At 36.7% G+C, this 21,038-nt stretch overlaps 1 protein-coding gene across 18 annotated transcripts in view; it reads right to left on the bottom strand.

Moving 5' to 3' along the window:
• Window positions 1–21,038, bottom strand: part of ADGRL2 (adhesion G protein-coupled receptor L2) — a 395,343-nt gene that overhangs the window by 112,751 nt on the left and 261,554 nt on the right. For all 18 annotated transcript variants that reach the window (XM_074906473.1, XM_074906474.1, XM_074906457.1 and 15 more), the window contains one exon: window positions 18,132–18,304. In XM_074906473.1, coding sequence (XP_074762574.1) covers window positions 18,132–18,204 — 73 coding nt within the window. In that variant the 5' untranslated portion in view covers window positions 18,205–18,304. The remainder of the gene's footprint in view (window positions 1–18,131; window positions 18,305–21,038) is intronic.

The raw sequence follows: 21,038 nt of genomic DNA, 5'->3' as shown, positions 1-21,038 counted from the left end.
AGCTTGCCATATGAATAATCATATCGTAAGAAGAAACTTGAGAATAGTGGCAACTATACTTAGAAACAGATCTGAACCGCACAACAGTGTGTTTAAGAACTTTTTAGTTGTTGACATAACAAAGATTACACGTAGACCATAGGAAATACCAGTATGATGAAAACAATGGAAGAGTTTATTTGTACAGCTCAATCTCTATGTCCCTACACATACATATATTCTTCAAAATAGTGTGTGAATATAGTCTTAATGGTATAAAACTGATCCAAAAGAAGCACGCATTGTAGTAAAAAAAAAAACAAAACAACAAAACAACAAAAACTACCCTTTAAATAATCATTATACTATAGTTGTAAGACATATGCAGTAAAGACAAATACTGAAGTCAACAGTAAATTTTAATTACAGGATATAAAAATTGAATTTGCTTAATATGATACATTGAAATTGTATCTGAACTTTTTCATCATTTTAAGAATTACTGTTTAACATCTGATGCCATAAACATTACTCTTAAAATAACTTAATTTTTTTCCAAGACAAAATATTTCACTATGAACATTTCCCATTTGTTTCATTTAGAGACATTATTTTCTATTTTGAGTTTTGGAAAGGGGTGAAAAAATCACGTTTTTGTGAAAACATCCAGTTTCCTCTGAATTCAGTTTGTTACTATAATATGAATCCCAGCTGAGCTCATAAATCTCACAGTAAAACTTATGAAACAGCTACAACAAATATCGGGAAGACAAGAAATGGCTGATCTGACTTTCTGCTCAGGCTATTGCAAGATGAACAGATCAGTTTCCCAGATGTCTATTCATGCCTGGACTAGGGAAGCCATTATAATGAAAATCAGAGTTAAAAGGTCTGGGGCCTTACCTGGCCTAGAGGTATTCTCTGAAAATCCTGTTTTTTCTGGTCTAGGAGTCACCTAAGAAGTGACCCCTTGAACAAGGTAAATGAGTTCTTCAGAGGGTTGAAATAAATTCCTAGGTACGAGACGCTATTTGGTCTTTGCTATTTACCCATTTCCCTCAGGTTAACACACTTCAGCAGAAACAAGAGCTGGAAAACACCACTGTCATAGTCTGGCGTAACTATGTTTTAGGCACCTAAAATGAAAATACAATGTCTAATGGTATCCATAAACATACTTTTCATAACACCTAAAAACCTACAGCATGCACATACAGTGAAGCATTTGCCTCCATCTCTATGCGCATCAACAATTTTAAAAATACTTGGCTCTTGGGACAGAAAAATGAAGCTTTCTAGAAACTAGGACATTGATGGCAGATTGAGGAAATAGTTTTAAAGTTGATCCATCATAAAACTGCATTGCCACCACAAGGGGTAGCCTTGTGTTCTCCTTCATGTCCTCATCAACGCCCAGCCCCTTGTGCCATCCCCAGGCTGGGAAATGATCCAGGCCAGCACCGTGATCGGGGTCGAGCTCCGGTTCCTGACAGCACAAGGCAGCCATGCCCGCTGGGGAGAGGGGGAACCAGCAGTCGGGGCTAGGGCGGAGAGGAGCAGCACACCCCACTCAGCAGCATGGCAGACTATTGCCAGGACTGAATTCATCGAGAAACTAGGATACCCATTTTACATCTCCAGAGCCCACACAGCAAACTGGCCAGTGATGCTGTTGCATTTCAAGTAAGCTCTAGACTTCACAAATTAGCCAGACAATTCTACCTCCAGAATCAGATTAAGATTTAAATTAGAGTTAATTGATTGAAAAAATTCTTTCAGAAGTTAATTGTTCTCTGAGCTTGCTGAATTGCTGCCTACAAACTCCGAGACAGAAGACAATACAGATTAAGCACATGGAGAAAGTTTAAATTAATTTTAGGGAGCTGGATCCAATTATCATGAATATTTCTTTTACTTTAGATTGGCACTAACAGAACCATGCATTGCCAATAGTTTATATATGCAAAGAGAAGAGAAAGATCTAATCCATTACATCAAAAGCCACACACTGATTTTTAAGGTAGTCTGATTCGCACAGAGTAACTACATGCTCAGGTTATTCCAGACTCATTCCTTTTACAACTACAAATTCAGGATAGTTTCCCACCTGTAAGATGAAAAAAGATGTATTTATAACTATCCTTTTGGTACCTGCTGAGTTTTTAGTCAAAACTGTTCATCTATGAATGTATGTCTTATGCAAGAGATGCCAGAGGAAATTACTTGACTGTAACTGAATTAATTTATTTTTAAAATGTTTCCTTTAGCATCCCTAGTTTGAGAGGAAAAGGAACTCTGAATGCTCATCAGCGTTCCAGTGTTTACTCCTGTATTTTAGGGCAAGTAACTTGACCCTTCATTCCATGATTTATTCATTTATAAAATGAAGTAATGTTAATACAACAGCACTAGAAGTTAACCGTTCATAAAATGTTCTGAGAACACTGTGCAGTGGAGAGCTGTGCTACATTCTACTGCACACACTCCCAAGCTTTCAAGCTACCTTTTTAAAAAAAAAAAATTCTGTCATTTTTTACTTTTTTTTTCCTCATTAGGAAATTTACCAGAAATTAGGAACAGTTTGCTAATACAAGACCAGGTTTTAGCAGGGGGGAAATAAAACTCAGTGGATGCACACAGCTGTTCTCTTCTACTATTAAAATTATGTTTTCTTCTCCAGAAACTTACGCAGAAAACGGAGAAGAAGGGAAGAGGAATATCCCAGCTAATGGGTGAGTGTGGTTCAAGGTAAGACCACACAAGAAGGTTTCTGAGCTCCAAGTTTCCATATCCTTCAGCTAACCTGCCCAGTTCGCTTCACGGGGTCAGGTCCCCAGTACAGCTAACCTGATCCTGCAGCAAGCTGCCTCTGCTGAGCCCCCAAACACCCCTCCAAGGTTGGCACCAGGACCAGCAGAAGAGTAGCAGGGGATGACCACAGCCAAGGCAAGAGTGAAAGGAAACAATGATTAATTCAGTGTAATTTGTGCATGACAGAAATGTGACCTAAATTTGATTAGTCTTCCTAATCTAAACAAAGGCAGAGAGGAACTAATCCATTTATGAGGAAGTAGTTCTTGGTTAACTGAGAATTCTTATCAATTGCTATAATTTGTAAGATTTTTAAAGCACCTAATTTTCCCTGATTGAAATGGAAGTTAGGCACCTAACACATTCAGAAATACACCCATAATTGTCAGCCTTGCCTCATGTATTAACTAGTGTTACTACCTTGATCAGTTTTACTTCTACTCAAAGTGATAATGAAATGGCAATTTCTTTTAGCTGTTGAAACACAACCTCCTTGTTTTCTTGCAGTAAGATTGCAAACCAAATAGGTTACAGAAGAAATGGAAGACAGAGATATGTGTGGATTTGTTTTCACAGAACCGTATGAGAATTAACCTTGGAAACAACCTGAGATTCTTTAAAATAGGCTTTGGGATGTTTTTTGAATACACTTAAGACCACTATTTTTAAACTTATATTGAGAGTACATTGAGAGATGGTAGGAGTCACTTTCAAGAGAGTTAAAAAAATCCTGCTGACTTGCTAGATTCTGCAATTATCAACTAATTATCAATTATACATTAAAATATTTACTAACTCTTCATAACTGGTTTTAAAGAGTGCATCACTAGTAACTAAATATTCTTCATCAGGATTCCAAACTCTGGTCTGATTTTTTGAATTCAAAGGAAAGGTAATGTCATCCATCAGGGTTTCATCTGGGTTGTTTGGCTTTGGGTTGTTTTTTGTGGTTTGGGGTTTTTTTTTCTTGCTTTTGTTTGTTTGATTTTTTTTTTTAATTAACAAGTTATTATATAACAACTCCTGAGTGCTAGTAAATATTAACTTGCAAACTAGATGCAAGAATAAAACGAGCATGAAGGTGCAACTACTAAGAAAATTGTCTTGCGCATACATATGTAACTGAGAATCTCAAGTGAACATGAATTTTGGACTGTATAGAATGACTGAGAATGAAAACTGTAATTTATGAGAAGTGTGGAAAAATGAAAGGAGAAAGTGTAAAGTAACAGATGCTGTGCTTACTGATAGTAAAGGAACATATCTATTCTATAAACAGCAATAAAGAAACCTAAAAGGGCAACTGGATGACATCAACACTTCTAAAGTTTCTTTGGATTCATTGTAATAAATATCTGGCGAAGGGAGGCATAATTTAGCTGTCTGAATTACTGGATTATGAATTAAAAGGCTCCTTTTACCATTCCATACTCAAACCACAGTCATATTAAGCGTAAGACTGTAATATGAATTCTTAAAGGATGAGAAAATATTATCAGTTCTGCAAGTGATTAAGTCTAGCCCAGAAAGAACATGTAAGGCAAATGCTGCGGAAAGCCTGCCTTTTTGTATAAATGACAGATCAAAGTGGTATTAGTAAAATTATATAATCCTGTTAAACTGGATCCTAGAAAAGGAGTACTGAAAGGCAATTTAGACTCTACCACTTCCTTAAACCACCACATTCTATTTATTTTAACTTGCAGGTCCTTGCAGAACTCTTACTGACATGTACGTACTTTCCTTTCTGCTGAAATTGCAAGACAAGACAATCAGGTTTGTTATCAAAACCCTCCAACATAACTAACACATGCACACATTTTTCTTGGGCTGAGGAATAGCAGTCTTCTGCTTTTCACACTGAAAATTTTATAAAGACAGAAAAATTTTCTCAAATTTGTCTCCTGTTCTTCACTGAAAACACACACACACACCCCCCATCCATACACAGATGGATGGAGACTTCTTACATGTTCTGCACACTGTACTGTCACCACAGGACCACCTGCAATCCTGCATTGTCCAGATAGGTGTTCTCAAAAACACCTGGGTAAGCTGTTTGCCCAAGGACTATGTACTGGAGATAAGAGGTAATTAGCAAATGGAACTATTCCTAGCACTCCTCCTTCAACATTAAGTGCAGAGCTGCAGCAGCAAGCTGGCACCTGGTAGAGGGAAATGCTAGATGTGATCATTTCAATTTACACATTCAGCACTATATCCCATATGCTTGTCAATGTGAAAGTGTCAGTGATAACAGAGATACCCTAAGAAAATGCTCTGTTGAAATGCTGACATGAAGTTTTTATGTATGAAGCAGACCCTCTCCTCTGGACCATCTGTAACTTCTTTCTTTTCTCATGGGGCATGTGTTGGCCATAAAATCTTTTCATTAAAAAAAATTTTTAAATTAAGTTTGACTTTAAAGAGAAAATTATAAGCCCTTAAACATCCATAAACTGAGTTTATATACCCAAGTATCATTCATATAAACACACTACTTGCTCAGCAAGAAGAAAAATCTGCTGAGCAGGAGAAGTTCGCTGCAATTAGATATAGCAAAATTTGTAACTGTGCTGCAAAATTAAAGAAAAGTATCTGGTACTATGACCTGTATCACTATATAAAGTGAACCAAACCAGCAAAATATGACTGTTTTTGTCTCCTGACTCTGTGGTATATTTTTCTGTGCCTGTGTCCTGTGCACATCTTAAACTCACAGGTGTTTTTCCAAAACATTTTCCGATGATTTCATAACCAGAAATTCTTTACATACAACAAAAGTAGGAAGCCTACTTTTGTGTGAGAAGTGTTTGCTGAATTAGCTGACCAACTAAGGCTAAGGAAGACAATGCAGAGAAGCTGAATGATTTCCTCTGCGCAGCTGAGGTTTGCAAGGTGGCACAGATCATCAGAAAAAAGATGATGGAAAGGATGGCGGGAAAGAAACAGGATGACAGAGTTCACAAGGCAACAGTGTTACTCAGTATATTCCTTAAAAAGATCTGGAAATGGGGTGAGAAGAGAGAGATGGAGAAATCTGATCCATTATAATGTCTTTAAAACAGTCTACAGAAGACAAGGAGATTCAGGACCACAGTAATGCACTCTAAAACCTAAAGATAAAACTTAGGAATTAAAAAAGTAATTAGTTAAGCAGTGAGTTGGGATATATCTACTGGGACTCAAGGAATGTCTGCTATTAGCAGGCTACTTTGTGCATTTTGGTATTTTGGCACTTTTCTCCAAAGCTTCCAATAATGACTACTACTGAAAGAAAAAAACCTGAACTAGAAAGAGCAAGATACAGTGAGGCAATTTACAATTCCTGCAAAACTGCATGCAATCTTAAAATCCCTAAAGCACCTTTGAAAGGACTAGCTTATCTGGGAAATGAGTCTTTTGGAAAAAATCTTGTTTCCCTCCTCAGGACAAAAATCAGATGCAACTCTGACATCTACCTAACGACACCCTTGTAACACCACAAAGAGAGCCCATATTTGCACTTTTAAACACTTGCAGAAAATCTGGGATACCTTTCACCATCTTCCTATCTCAATCAAGGAGATTCAGGCTCTAGATACTCTGACTTCAGTCCCACAAAGTAGCATTAATCACGTTAAGAGTCAAACTGGTACTAGATTATAACAAAGAATAATGCATTTCAGACCTGTTTTACCTCCTGAAAATAAAATGCCTGTTCATCTGGCACAGCGGTTTTCCAAGCTCCAGTGGATGCACATACCTCACTATTTTTTTCATCTACTTACTCTGACAGCTCTACCATGACCTACACGTCTCCCACCTCCAATGTCCAGGTGACATGGTTCAGGCAGGTAACTTTGGGAAACATCTTCCTAAAAGAAAGACTGTCTCCTGCCAGTCCTGCTCCCTGCATCAGTTCACCACAGGGCCACCACATGGGTGCCAGAGCCAGCACAAGGGAGTTGATAGGGTGACAGAGTAGTAGGACTCAACACTCCGCCACCAAGAGACGAAAAAGTTGTAGCCCAGCGTTACCTGGCTCACCCCACTGACGTGTGTGTACCCAGAAGTGCAACCGAGCCCAACCTCCGTGACGTGGGCTCCCAGAGCAGGCGCAGATGTACTCCTGCCCAGGTGCATGGAGGGCACCTGCAGCCTTGCCCTTGACAGTCTTCCAAAGGCACACTGCCTACTGCAAACATCTTCTGATAATTAAATCTTAATACTTTCACTTTGGAAAGCAAACACCTGACTTGGAGAAGCTGTGCACATCTCCACATGCTCCAGAGACTTTCCTAAATAATTTGTCAGCAGTGCTAATTGAAAGTGTGTAGTGTTAATATGTTAACAGCAGACATGATCGAAAATACGTCTTTTCCACCAAAAAATTGAATTTGTCAAGGGGAAGAGAAGAGATGCACGTGGATCTATTACTGTGTAAATATTAATTTATTTTAATATTTATTTGGGATCTAACTTAGAAATTACCGTTACACATTCTAACTGTATGCTTCATAGGTGGTTATTTTCTCCCTCCCTTTAAACAGCATCAAAGCCTTACATTGACCTCATTAGAGGTAGTTCAAGTTCTGATCTCCTAAACACAACACACAGAGAAAACAACTGCAGTGCTTCTCTTAAAAGTCTCTGACTATAATATCTAAGTGTATATTCAAATGACACAGGTAAATGTAACAGCTCTAAAAACAGACTTATCAGTTTAGGTTGTAGACATGCTTGTGTTGTCTATTCTACTGAGACAGCAGCATAAGCATTCTTGTAACCTTCAGTACTCTGGTTGAGGAAACCGAAAAAGGTGAGTGTGAAAAACCCAGAGAGAAAAAAAAAAAAAGCATTCTAAATCTAGGGATGTTAGTCTACCATCATTGAAAGGAAACACCTACCTATGCTGCAAATCTAATTTAGAAGTCATGACTTCATAAATGCTCAAAGAATAAACCTGAAATTTCAGCTGAGCACGTATGTACACACTGTTAAAAATAAATATATATATAAGCCTCCCCAATTCTAGGTTCGAACTATGCATGTAATTTGTTCAAAAATTAATTCCCAATAAAGGGTATACATTTGTGGGGGTAATACAATGGAAATTGATTCCAGAGTCTTTTATTCCAATACCTCCTTCACCTGTAGTTCCCCCAGGTTATCTTATGGATGTAGCATAATTGAGAATTATTTTCATGGAATAGCAATTTTAGATAAATGGGATATTGGAGATTAAAGTTGTTATGTCTAAAATTGCTTTCATGTCTAAAACATGAAATAACATGCAGTAAACATAGCGTGTTTTGCCTATTTAAATGGTTAACTGGCATAAATAAATATATATTTAAAAAGAAATATTTTTAAGAAATAAATTTTTAGTTAACAAGCTTCTAGGAAAAGTCACCTCATGAAGATCAAACTAAGGTGCCATAAAAATGTGAATTGCCTTTTTATTGATAGATCTATTGTTAATACTCATGAGAAGCACTTGCTTGTGAGCAGTTTACTAATGCCACATTATCAAGATATAAACATGTTGCATAAAAATTCTCAAAATCTTCAATAATGAGCTTTCCTCATGTTATTTCTTCACAGTGTCATTGGAAAGAATTCATTGGGCTTTATCAGACAAGAGTTCCCATTTTCTATCATTCTATTTTAACCTGCCTAATCAGTTGAACAAAAGTACTTTATGTAAAATGATTCCTTTAGTTGCCTTAGCTACAAATCCCTGCAGTATTGTATAATTGAAATCTACTCACGTAAGTTAGGAATAATTAGGACCCCAAATTAAGCCAAACACAAAGTTAATTCAAATAGTCAGCTGCTGTCATTTAAATGGTTACAGAGTTTTATTGTTGCTTAACATCTCTGAATGCTTTTAAATGTTTTGTGTGTGCGTGTGTGTCTTTCCCCCCCTGTTACGATCTGATCCCTTACTTCAAACGGAAATAGGATCAAGAGAGTAAATTTTGGTCAGGTCACAATCACTCATATCTTGACCAAAGATTTTCTTCAGTAAAGTTTTTCCCCATTATTGTCACTAGGTTGTTGTTTTGGTTTTTTGTTGTGTTGGTTTGTTTTGTTTTGTTTTGTTTTTAAATCAGACAAAAAAAAAAAAAAAAAAGAATTAAAAAGAATTGAAACAGACAAGGCTTTGTGGTAAATAAAGTTAGAATCATCAAGTCTGTCACAAATGGCATTAACATGATGTTAAATTTTTAATAGCAAATATTCAGAAAGTCTGTCTTCATACTTCAAAAGACCTTTTGTAAAAAGAAGGCAACATAGAAATGCTGTTAAAATGGATTCATAACAAATCAAAGAGCTATAAAATAATGCATCACAGAGGTAAGGTTACATACTATAACTGCAGTTGTTGCCAGGACCGAGTTAGGACTCTGCTGATTTAACAGAGTGAAATTCAAAGTAATTTATAGAGGAAACTAATTGTTATACTGTTATATATAAGACATATAACAAAATAATTGTTTTATTAATAGATTACAGTGCAACTGGTAAAGAAAACACTGGTGGTTAGATGCATTTCTCAACCTTTTTTTTCTGTCGGCACTTAGTTTACATTGCAGAACAAAACATCGCATATTACAAATCTTTCAAGACAGTTTACATATGAATGACTTCCAGACTTTTGTATTCTGAGTTTTAAAAAAATGTATTTGCACAGATGTTTTTTATATATGTGAAGATATATAAGTGTATCTTTACACTAGTATAAAGATATAGAAGATTTAAGGTTTTTTATTACTGAGCAGGATTTGAATTGAAGGCATAAACCAAACAGTTTATGCATGATATGCTATGCTGATATATTTAATTATTTTTCCAGCTGGTACATTAATACATGAAGTGATGTTTTGTGGACTCTATCCATCTTTACGGGTAATAATCCACATCACAAACCACCCGTTTGCCCTCTAGTACTTTCCATGCTTCACTCTTCACGCATGCCAGCTTCATCTGTTGCAAATTAAATGATGCAAAAGCATAAGCAGCAAACTGTTCATTTTTGTTTACTAAAAGCATATTTATCTTAAGCCACTAAAAAGCATGATCAGTTCTAAGCCACAAACCCACATTTTTCCAATAGACTTTCAATAGTAAATGTTAACAATGGCACAGAATAAATCCCAACTTTATTCTTAAAGTAACATTTTATAATTTAAAAAAAGACAAAATATTAAAGGCAATCTGCAAGCCTAAGTTAGAGAAAACAACTGGGGTAGCTCAGTGGGGAGAAATAGGAGAAATTAATGTGAAATACTGTGGAAGGTAGATCAAGGCACACACACAGTCCAACAGGATCAGTGGTGAACAAGCAAATCTGACTGAAGCTCACTAGGAAGATGGTTAAAACAGAAGTGATATGAAATAGTGCTGAAGTCTTTAAAAAGCAAACATTTCTCATTGTTTTTCCAACTAAAAATGCAGCAGATAGGAGAATCTGGTTTCAGTGTCAACTTCCTCTCAGGGGTCCTAAATGAATTACTGGATTCAAATTTAACAGGAAAATTGCTCAAACAGCACCTTGCATTAATTGTACTTTCTGCTGGAACACAACAAAACTACCTAACTCCTGAGAGAGACATCAAAATCCCTGACAAGGGAAAACACAAAAAAGCCAGCTCTCCTTCCATCATCAAGATCCCTCATAAAACTTACCGAGTGCTGTATCCAACAACTGAAAATTATGTGGTCCCCCTGGGCTTCTCACATGTATGTGTTGCTCAGGCAACAGATGAAAAAAAATTCATTTTCCTTCCCAACTAGTCTCCCACACACACATTTTATACTTCTAGAAAACATCAGTGATTATTATACTAGCATAAATCGAGAAGACAAAAACATTCCCAACCACCCAGACTGGTCCAAGTTCAGGAGGAACAACCAGGCCATTGTCCCTACCTCTGCCAACACACTCGCCTATGTTTACACGGGTTGCCTTAACGTCACCGGGACATGGATGAATCATCTCCCTGATTGAAAGAAGGACCCATGAACCAAGCTAACATTCATACAACTCCATTTCTTTACACTTCAAAAGAAAGCCAGGAGACAGAGATTACAGAAACACAAAGAGCTTTAGCACAATTGGGTTTTGAAAGCCAGTGGAGTAGTTCAAGACTCTTTCTGGAAGGGCAGGAATTTGGGATGCCTTCAAGCAAAAGGATTTTTTCAGCTCCCATCTATGGGAAAGAACTGCATATTCAATTCATCATATGATGTCTCTGGATTTGAGGTATGGCTCATTTACAGAATCACCCATACAAAATTTATCATCTGTTAAAAATGCAAAAAACTTAGTATTTCTGAAAAATAGTGAACAATTATTGGAAAAATATCCAGCGTTCATGTGTCTCATTTGAAATGTCAACCCAAACAAACCATCAATGGATAAACTAGTACTATTTACAAAAGTCAGTAAAACTGAAGCTGATACAGCTTTGACAGAATGAAATTCTATCAAATTTGAAGCGATTAGAAACAAAAAACCTGAAGTGTGATTCTACAAACACAGGGACATTAATAAGTACCATGTAAAACTGAAAGTACAACAACATCATTCAGGAACTTTTACTATATATGTGTGTATTTTATTTCCTTATCTTCCTTTCTTCTAATTTTATACTTGGACAGCGTACAATACAATGAAGTGCTGCTTTAGAGCTATATTATCCAAGTGCAAAGTCATATAATAAAAAAAAAAAACAAAACCAAAAACACAGGGAGCAACTATAAATATTCTTCTAACCAACCAATGTTGAAGAGTAAATATGACACTAACTAACCACTGTAAAAGGCCAGACAATTTTTAAGTGTCTCTTCCATGAAGGTTACTGTATAAATACATACAACTGTATAACAACATGTTGGGAGCTCCTATACTATTAAGTGCATTTATGACAGGAGTATGGATGAACAAAAAGCCAAGAACTTCTCCCTGTGAATGGTTTTATCTCTTCCTCATGTAACACAACCTGGTATGTTATCATAAACACAGAAGCAGGCACATACATGAAACATACAGTAGATCAGTTTGCTTAAGTCCTTTGTCTGTAGTGCTTTCACCCTCCATACGCTTGCTACTATTAAGACATCTGTACAACACACAATTAGCACAAAATGTATTACTTTTCTGTACCATTTACTCCTAGAGGTAGACCATGAACATCAACGGATCTAAAAGTATAAAACCCATTATGTGCTTGTAGAACTTGGCAACGAATATTAAATCTAAAATCATTATACTTTGCAATAATTTTTATAATCTTATCATAAGGACACTAAATGTAATAAGAAAGCCAGTGCTGAGGCATTCACTGGTATCAGATGCTTCAGGCAGTTATACTTCCATTCTATATTGTACTTTCAGGTCATAGTGTAAAGACTGACAATGTTGTTAAAGCTATATAAAAAACCTTGCTACTAAGACAAACAGTATTCTTCCACTTGACAGAAAACAGAAATGAAAATAATTAAACACTTTTAAAGTACAACTGTTAATAAAAATAAATGATACAGTTTTTCCATATTTAATAACAGTCCACTAATGAAGCCTATTTGTTTTTTAAAAGACATGTATGTCCAAATTCTGCTATTGTGTTCTTGGAGAAGTACCTTACCATAATAAACTAATCTAAAATATACCCAGATTTATATTTAATAAAAGAAAAGCCCCTTAGGCAATGGTCTCAGTGCAGGTTAGCTGAAGGTTAAGTCAATCCCCTCTCATTGCTGTGGTCAGCTGTATAACTCGCCTCGCCCACCGAGACTCACCGAGGTCATAGCAACGTAAGATGGTAAACTGAAGTAATAGCTTAGAGGGCTCTGAAAATATAACATCTGCCCTTAGCATAACCCACTGTGTTTCTACAGTTTTACACATTACAGGGTCCTTTTCGTCTCCTGAATACAGAGCTCAAGAAGATGCAAAATCTCACCGCATGAAGGAGAACGTTTTTAAGTAACTGAAGACAGCATATCAAAATAGCAATACTATTATTCATGTCATAGTAATTATACATTTATACTTTCTGCTTTCCTTAGATTATAAGATTCTTGCATTAAAATTTCCTAGTAAATTCTCACGTAAGTTTTAGTATAGTATTTAAAATGGCTCTTCATGCATTCTTCTACATGTTTCTTCTACATTTTAAAATAGTGGTGGTTTTGCTTTAGTTTCAAAAATGTAATCTTACAGCATAGGATCCTGCAGACCTCACTGCTCAGGGAATATATGAAAGGATATTCACTGCCAGCATGCTGAAGAATCTCTGGCTTTTCCAGGCAGTCTGTCAGTCTCTATTATCTGGAAATGCACTTGAAAAGTTTAACAGACATTCTTCTTTAAGAAAAAGTTTCGTGTCACCATTTAGATCAATTTCCTTTTTAGAAGATATGTTGAGCCCACACCTCCCCCAGAAAAAGAGATGTCCCAGATAAGTCAGAACATCCCAGTGAAAATGGCACGCTCTTCCAGGAAAGAAAACAGGACTCGGTGAAGCAGTTGCTTTCTGCAGAAACCAAACTGTTCCCTTCACACACATATTTTCTTCTGCATAGTCTGTATTGACCAATTAAGAAAAAATATTTGTTAAAAAAATCACAACACATTACGTATACATGATAAAAATGAAGATAGTATTTGAAGTCTTATTAGAATGACCCTTCAAAGGGTGTGCAATCACTGGCTGGCCTTATTACAGTGGGTGTGCTCATAGATGCTTTGCAACCTCTGTTAAACCAAGTAGTTGCCTACTGTGTGCTTCACAGAGCTCTTGCTGTGATAAATTCCCTGGCTAGAAACTAAATTAGTGCTCCTATTTGCTCTTGCATGACTCTTTAATGGGTTTCACCCCTTGTAGAACTTAAATCCACTAATTAACAAAAGTTGATTTCTTCTCAAGTCCAGGGTACAAGACTTTCTGAATTTTTATCCTGGGCAAAATCCTACTAATACTTCCTAGTAAAACTGTAGGAGAACCAACATGCTTCTAGTTTGCAGAGTACTTGTGCCATACGCCTTAGACACTCTGAGTGGCGTGGCAGGAGGCTGGAGTTCTTCAGCAACACACTAAAATAGCAAATACCTTTGTAGTGGCCCACTGTAGGTTGACTGTATTTAGGATGTCTGTTTTTTAATAAATGCACTAATGCTGGATACACGTATAAAACTGTTTCAAATTTAACACTCAGCTCCTTGGCTGGCATAAGCGGAATTTAGAGAAATTTGTATTTCTCAGCATAATGTTAATTAAAATGTACATTCAGAGCAAAAGACAGGCTGGATTTTTTTAAAAACATTAATGCCGTTTAGGAAAACAGAATTAAATAGATAATGAAAGCATGATGCTTCATCCTTTGGACAATGGATAGATAATAATTCGTAACAAAATTAATTAGAATTGTATTAAACTTTGATTAAAATAAAGTGTAAGCAAAGAAAATTATTTCAGTGCTTCCCAAGCACTTGTGCGTCTCAAGCAGCAGAAGAGAATAAAAACAAAAGGCATCTAAAGCTAGTCAAAAAGGTAGATTTTGTAAGCAAGATAAAGCTTAAAATATCAAAACTTGTACAGTCCAAAACCCAATCTCAATCAGAATGCTTAACTCTGACATTTTTTTCATATGCATATTAGTGTATCTGTCTTAACTTGCTTGAAGAGAAACCAATAATATGTATAATAAGCTTTTTACCCTGCTTTGCTATGGAAACAAGGCATGTGTGATCTCACTCTGACTTTCTGTACTTTCTCAGATAATTTTTAACTTGTTGGATGGTTTCACCTAATTAAGAAGGGGGGGAAAAAAAAAAAAAAAAAGAAAAAAGAGGCGGTGCCAGAAGTAATTCACTTCTTACAGTTAGTACGAAACAGGTAAGTAAAGGTGCAGGACTCGACTGCATGGCACCGACAGGTCCCATCATCCTTTCGCGAGACCAGAGAGCCAGGATGGTGTGAGATGGGGACAGGCGTGGGATGGGGACAGGCGCGGGATGGGGACAGGCGCGGGATGGGGACAGGCGCGGGATGGGGACAGGCGCGGGTGGGAGCTCCTGTCTCCCCCAGGCAATCAGCCAGGGTAGGAGGCAAGGCTTCCCACAGCCACCTGCACAGCATCAGTTCTAATTTCCAAGGTGGTTCTTTCACTCTGTCTTTTGTAATAAAACTGTGTTTTAAAGACATACCTATAGTAGAATATGCTAGAAAAAGGGACAGAAAAATACATTAAGCTCATGACTCCAGTTTTTCATTCTTTTTTCCTGCCTCTCATCTTTTCCTTATTTAGGGCTGCAATGCTTGGTGCTGATGATAATAACAATGCTTTTCAAGCCACTACACAACAATATTGACCTGTTGTTGGTCTGTGTACCAGCAGCATATCATAACTCAGTGTGGTTTTCCCCTCTAGCTGCTAGAACTTGTCCGTTCCAGGTTCCTTTTACCTGAAGAAACAGACTGCTTCAAAAGCAACCCCACCTGGACTGCGCTAGCCAGGAAAAACAAAGCAAACCCAAGACCTTCTTAACTGAAGATATGACTCCTATTTGGATAGGCGACATGAAAATAAAATTGCTGCCTTCATATAACTGTGCCTGCTTGCTAACTCCCTGGTGAGTTAAAGTTAAGGCACTATGAGAGTAATGAAGTCTTTATCTTGATTGGAAAATGTTTCATTATATGAACAAATGAATCACTTGTCAACACCCAGGATGCTCCCCCCCCCCCCCCCCCCCTTGTCTGTTTAACTGTATGGAAACATTAAAACATAACAGCAGGGAATTCAGCCAGGTTTCATCTCTCCCACCAACTGCAACAACCTGTACATACACATAAGATCTCTATAAAAAAGCCCTAGGTTTCCAGTGAGAGAATTAAAGATTTTCTTATTTCTAGCAAAAGTTAGATGCTCTTATTTTAACCTTTGTTCATGTTCGTACTTCCAGGCATGAAGTGCTACTAAAGCACGTTACACTTGGCATCTCTTATTACTGAAGCAGAAGGCAATGTAATCTTGTGAGAAAGTGTAATAATGTGGTATTCATTTTGCTTCTGTGGCTGGAAGCCAACTCTATATTAATATTCATTTCCAGTATACAGAGCCACAATATTTCATTTATTTTAAGAATTTACAATTAATTTGGTATGATTCTGTTATCTGCTCCCAATTTCCTTCCCTGTTTCTTTTAGCTGAAAAAGCAGCTCTTGTATAGACTTTAAAAAAGTAAATTCACAACTGAAGCATCAAAAGATTGCTACTGGCTACTAAAAGCAAGAAAAAACACGGACAGAACAAAATGAACTTGAAATATTATAGATGACAACGAAAATTAGCTTTCTGCAAATGGTAAAATTTCATCTGTAGTCTCAGTTGACTTTTTCCTTTCCAAACTCAGCAGATAAAACACTCTTTGCAGCATGCTGTTTGCTACTATAACCAAACCAGAGAACACTGTTTGCTCTCCTTTGTTTTCAAATGATTTCAACCACCACATAGTAAACTGCAAATAGGTGAATCTTTGTAAAATGTAATAAATATAGGGATTTGAAACAATTATAATAACAAATAAAATCATTAGTATTTTAAAACTTCAGAAAAAACATAAATAGATGCCTCTACTTCCTACACCTTTGGTTTCCACTAGTGCACCACTTTTGCAATGTAAGTGAATTTATAATTAACACAGGTTATTACCTAACCAGCCAGTCATAAGATCTGTAATTCCATTCTCCTAATATGCATTTACCTCTTCCTTACCTGTGAAAGAGCCTGAAAAGCATTTTACTTTCCAGCTGCTGGCACTTACTTTCCTATAAAAGTAAGATTATACCCAAGTCCACAGACTCAACAGACACCAAGAGAGCAGTCAGTACAGCAGCTATCAAATCAGAAATACCATCAATGATGAAACCATCCAAGATCTTCCGTGTGCCATGGGAAATGCCAGTTTTCTAATATATTCTGGCAATATTTAAGGAGAAAGAAGGGAGGGAAGGGAAAGTGACCGTGAAAGCTATTTAAGTGAAATGAGACTTCCCCACGTTCAGTAACCTTCATGGAGACTCCCAGGACACACTCCCTGATGTATGTGTGTGTTCATATATACATACAACCAACCTATTTCAGCAAAGCTTGTCTGTCAGTACAACGCAAGAATGAGTTGTGCTAGTCTAGAATAAAGGATTAGGAAATTACATGGTGAATATGGAAGACCATACACAGTATTTAAATTTTTAATACTGGGTTTTGCCATTTTTTGGTACTAGATCCTTCTTGTTTGTACAGATCTGGGGAAGAAGACAAGGCAGAGCAGCTTTCCTGAACTATCTCTGAAAATTCCGCCTGAAAACTCAAAGAATTTTGATAGGGTATGGTATGTATCTGCTTTAAATGATGGTGAGATCACGCCACAGATGCACCAAATAAGCCTATATATTATATACCAATTACTGAATAATGCAAGAAGGCATGGAGGTGCTGTTTTATTACTAAACAAGACTTTTCACCTGCAATCTAGTCAATCAAAATTATTACACCCAGAAATAGCCTCAAGTTCTATACAAATATTTGTCATTAAAAATTCATAACCATGCTTTCCTGATCATTCGTGTTTCTCTGTCTATTAAAAGGGCCACAAGAACAGTTGGGGAGACAAACTGATCAGATAAAGCAGAGTTTCTGAAGAAAAACAGATAAAGAACAGATGATACAACTTCTTTTAAAAAGACTGTTCCTTCCTCATCTCTTAAATTAAAGATCTATTTTAAACACCACATCTTATAGCAGTGAAGTATTTTTCCCTTTTTTTAAAAAAGCAAAAATATTTTTAAGTAGATGCTATTTCTGTATGCACTTTGAGTTTTACTTCCTGAAATTTAACTTAGATAGTTCTAATCCTAATTAAGTGTTTGCCATTTTATTTTCAGACAGCCAAATTAGAGACAGGTATTCCGTTTGCACTGTTTAGTTGTTTTATATCACATTTAACAGATCTATACACTGCTTCTAAATGGTTGTGCAATAAGAACAGAAAAAAAGAAGAAACAGGAAGAGCCCCAAAATAAGGCACCTACCAATCAAGGATATTAACAGTGTCACTTCAGATGCCTCAATACTGCAAAACCCCAAAAAAATGTGGGTTTATATTTCATTAAAAAAAAGAGACAATTTGAGTCTCATAAATTAAACCTAGAACATGCTACAGATACTTTTAGTTTGACATCCTAAAACTTCAACAGAAATTTCCAAGAGAATTTTCTAACAGAAATTAATTGTACGGACCATTCGTCTCATTTGCAAACTCAAGTGAAAAATAAACTAAAGCTTACCTTCAGTACACTGCAGGAAGCTGATAATGAGCAGAAACCAAAAACTTTGCATTCTGCAGCCAGAAGACACCATTATTGATCCCTGTAAGAATTTTCTTTGTATTCCTTAATGAATCCAGTTATAAAAGCCCAGCATCATCGAAACCAGTGGTCTGCATTATTCATCTTCATACCTGGAGAAGCAGAGGATTTGGAGGAAAAAGAGAAAAAAAAAATCCATCAATAGCTGAACACCAATAATTTGGAATACCAAATTTTACTTGACATGAAGACAGAAATTTTTAATAAAAACTGACAGTACACCTGTACTGTAGCTGGGAATTTGGCAGGTTTGTGGGATGTAATCTCTCAAGGTCAGTGATCATTAAACAGAATGCCAAACAATTATACATGTTAAAGTTGAAAGTATGAATGTTATTGATGTACTTGCACTAAGACACGTGGGAAAAAAAAAAAAAAGACAGCATTTTTTCTGAATATAAGAAACTGGATTTGCAGATGACTAGGCTAAACTTTTCCCACTCTCTAAATATGACACTACTTCCATTTCTCTACCTCAAAGTACAACAATAAAATTAAATCTAGAAAACTGCTACATTTCTTAGGGATTTGAAACATGGATGGCAGAAAACAACAGAACAACATCACTCAACAGTAAAGCTCTGCAGGTTTCCTCACTGCCACGGGTCTGGCACTCCCTTTGTGCTACACATAGATCACTCTCCTTGGATGAGAAGCATTAACAGCAACTTCGCCAACAAAATGTTTGGTGAGCAAGTCTGTTCATATGACTCTATAGTTTGCCATATTTCTACCAAATAGACACCTTCAGAGAAAAGGGAATAAACATAATGGATGAGACTCTCCTGTCCTTAGCTTCTGACGAGATTTGCCTCCAACTAAGAAATACGAACTGAACTGCTCCTGTAAACGATGTAGCAAAGGAAGAATTCTTAAAGCTATCATTTGCATTTGAAAAATATAATTAGAGTGAGAGTGTAGTAGCTGTGATAGACGATTTGACAGCAGAGTGCTCCCTTCTGCTAATGACTTCATTCTCTCACCAGCCAACTGAGTGACTATATACATCCTCTTCCATATCACTGTGTGAAGCTAGTTCATGCTTCAGCCCCAACTATTAGAGTTTGGGAAGCTACAGAAAAATTAACATCCATATAAAATCAAATTCTTTCCAACTACAAAGCTGGCTCTATATATTACAGATAGGTGAAAAAAACTCCAGAAGAATGACTCTCTGAACACTGCGGCAATGATAGATCCAAAGAGCTGTGTCTGGTGCCACACTGGCTTGGCCTCTCCAACACCAATGGACAGGACTGCACTGATGTTGTCTGAGATAGCTGAAATTAACGTTACTTTAAGAACATGTAATAATAACTATGTAAAAATTTAAGTGGCAGGATGTAAGGGCCACTTACGACTCTTATTAGTACCGGAGCATGTTGAGGGTTTTAAAAATACATTTGCCCTTTTGGCAAGGAGAACTGGAAGGGGTAAAGAGCACAAAATGCCAAAAAAATTTATATGAACTATAGATCACTTTCAGAAGTAGAAAATTTAACTCCTTTTATATAAGTCAATGTTAATGTCAATCAATTATAAGTTTGTTCCCTGAGCACACAGACAGCAACAAGACTGACACTTTTTTCCCCAGGAGAGAAAGACAGGACTTAACAGAAAACATTATGGAACAATTTCTCTGGCTCTCAATGAACGCAATGTGACTGTGGCAAAACAGGAGATTATTAGATAGCCAAGTAGGCTTCTTTACTTGTCTCCTTTTTAAAGGGAGTGATGCTGCTTCAGTGCAGGCATCCCTCTCACACAACACAAGCGTGCTTGTGATTTCTCACATGAAAATGAAAGAGAACCAACATCTGAAGCTGAGTGAATTTATGTTTATTTATACATAAAACCAAACTCTTTTTCCAATTTCCAACTACAGATAGGTGCTCTTCAATCACAAGTGCTTTTATCTGCACATATTTCAACAAAGAGCATGCAATAGTGAACAGAGTGCTTCAGCGCAGGACAGCCAGAGCGTGGCTCTACCTGGCACAGACCCATGTGCCCAGAGGTAAAAGATGTGCCTTCAATTTAGATGGTGATACACCAGCTGCTACAGGACAACCCAGAGGCAGTTATGAAAAGACAGTCATATTGTATCTCTAGATCTTTCACACTGGGCCGAGAGTGTTTTGCAACTAAAAAGAAAGAATAATCTAAAAATCCACAAAGGATGCACTGCATTCAGCAGAAATTACAATTGCAAAGGAGCTCCTGCTGAGTAAAGAAGAAAAAATTGCCACCATGATATATCCAAAAAAACCCCCGGAGATAGTTCAGCTAAAAGCTTGGGAAGAGATTGGATTAATTTTTTACCTGTAGCACCCAAAGGAAAAATCATAGAACTATTTCACAGACACTACAGACTAATCAGCATAATTTCAGTAAGCAATCAGGATAATCCGAGAGAATACATAAGGAACAATAATGGCTAAAAGTGAAATTAAGTCAGCCTTCTGATTGCTCCCAGTCTGTCCAGAAGATTTTGACTTCCTGAGACTCAAGTTTTATTATTATTTCCACAATATATCACTGCACACACAGATTTTGAGACATCTTCCTTCATCTTCAAGTAGATAGTGACATACCTGTGCTACATCATCCTTAAACTCATTGCTTCCTTGTGGGCTTTTGTTGAATTGGGCAGGGGGACGGGAAGGGTTGTGTTAAAATCAAAAACAATAATCAAAGTATCACTTGCAGTACCCAAAGTCTCTCTAGGAAATAGGTGCAAAATATATGGCAGAGACCTTTTTAAAAAAAAAAAAAAAAAAAAATGAGTAAGCGTTTCTGAGTTTGTAATCTGATTTAGTAAACAGA

The sequence above is a fragment of the Athene noctua genome, chromosome 5, assembly GCF_965140245.1.
Source record: "Athene noctua chromosome 5, bAthNoc1.hap1.1, whole genome shotgun sequence".
Classification (NCBI taxonomy): Eukaryota; Metazoa; Chordata; class Aves; order Strigiformes; family Strigidae; genus Athene; species Athene noctua.
The sequence above is the reverse complement of the archived record's forward strand: the minus strand, read 5'-3'. Positions and strand labels throughout refer to the sequence as shown.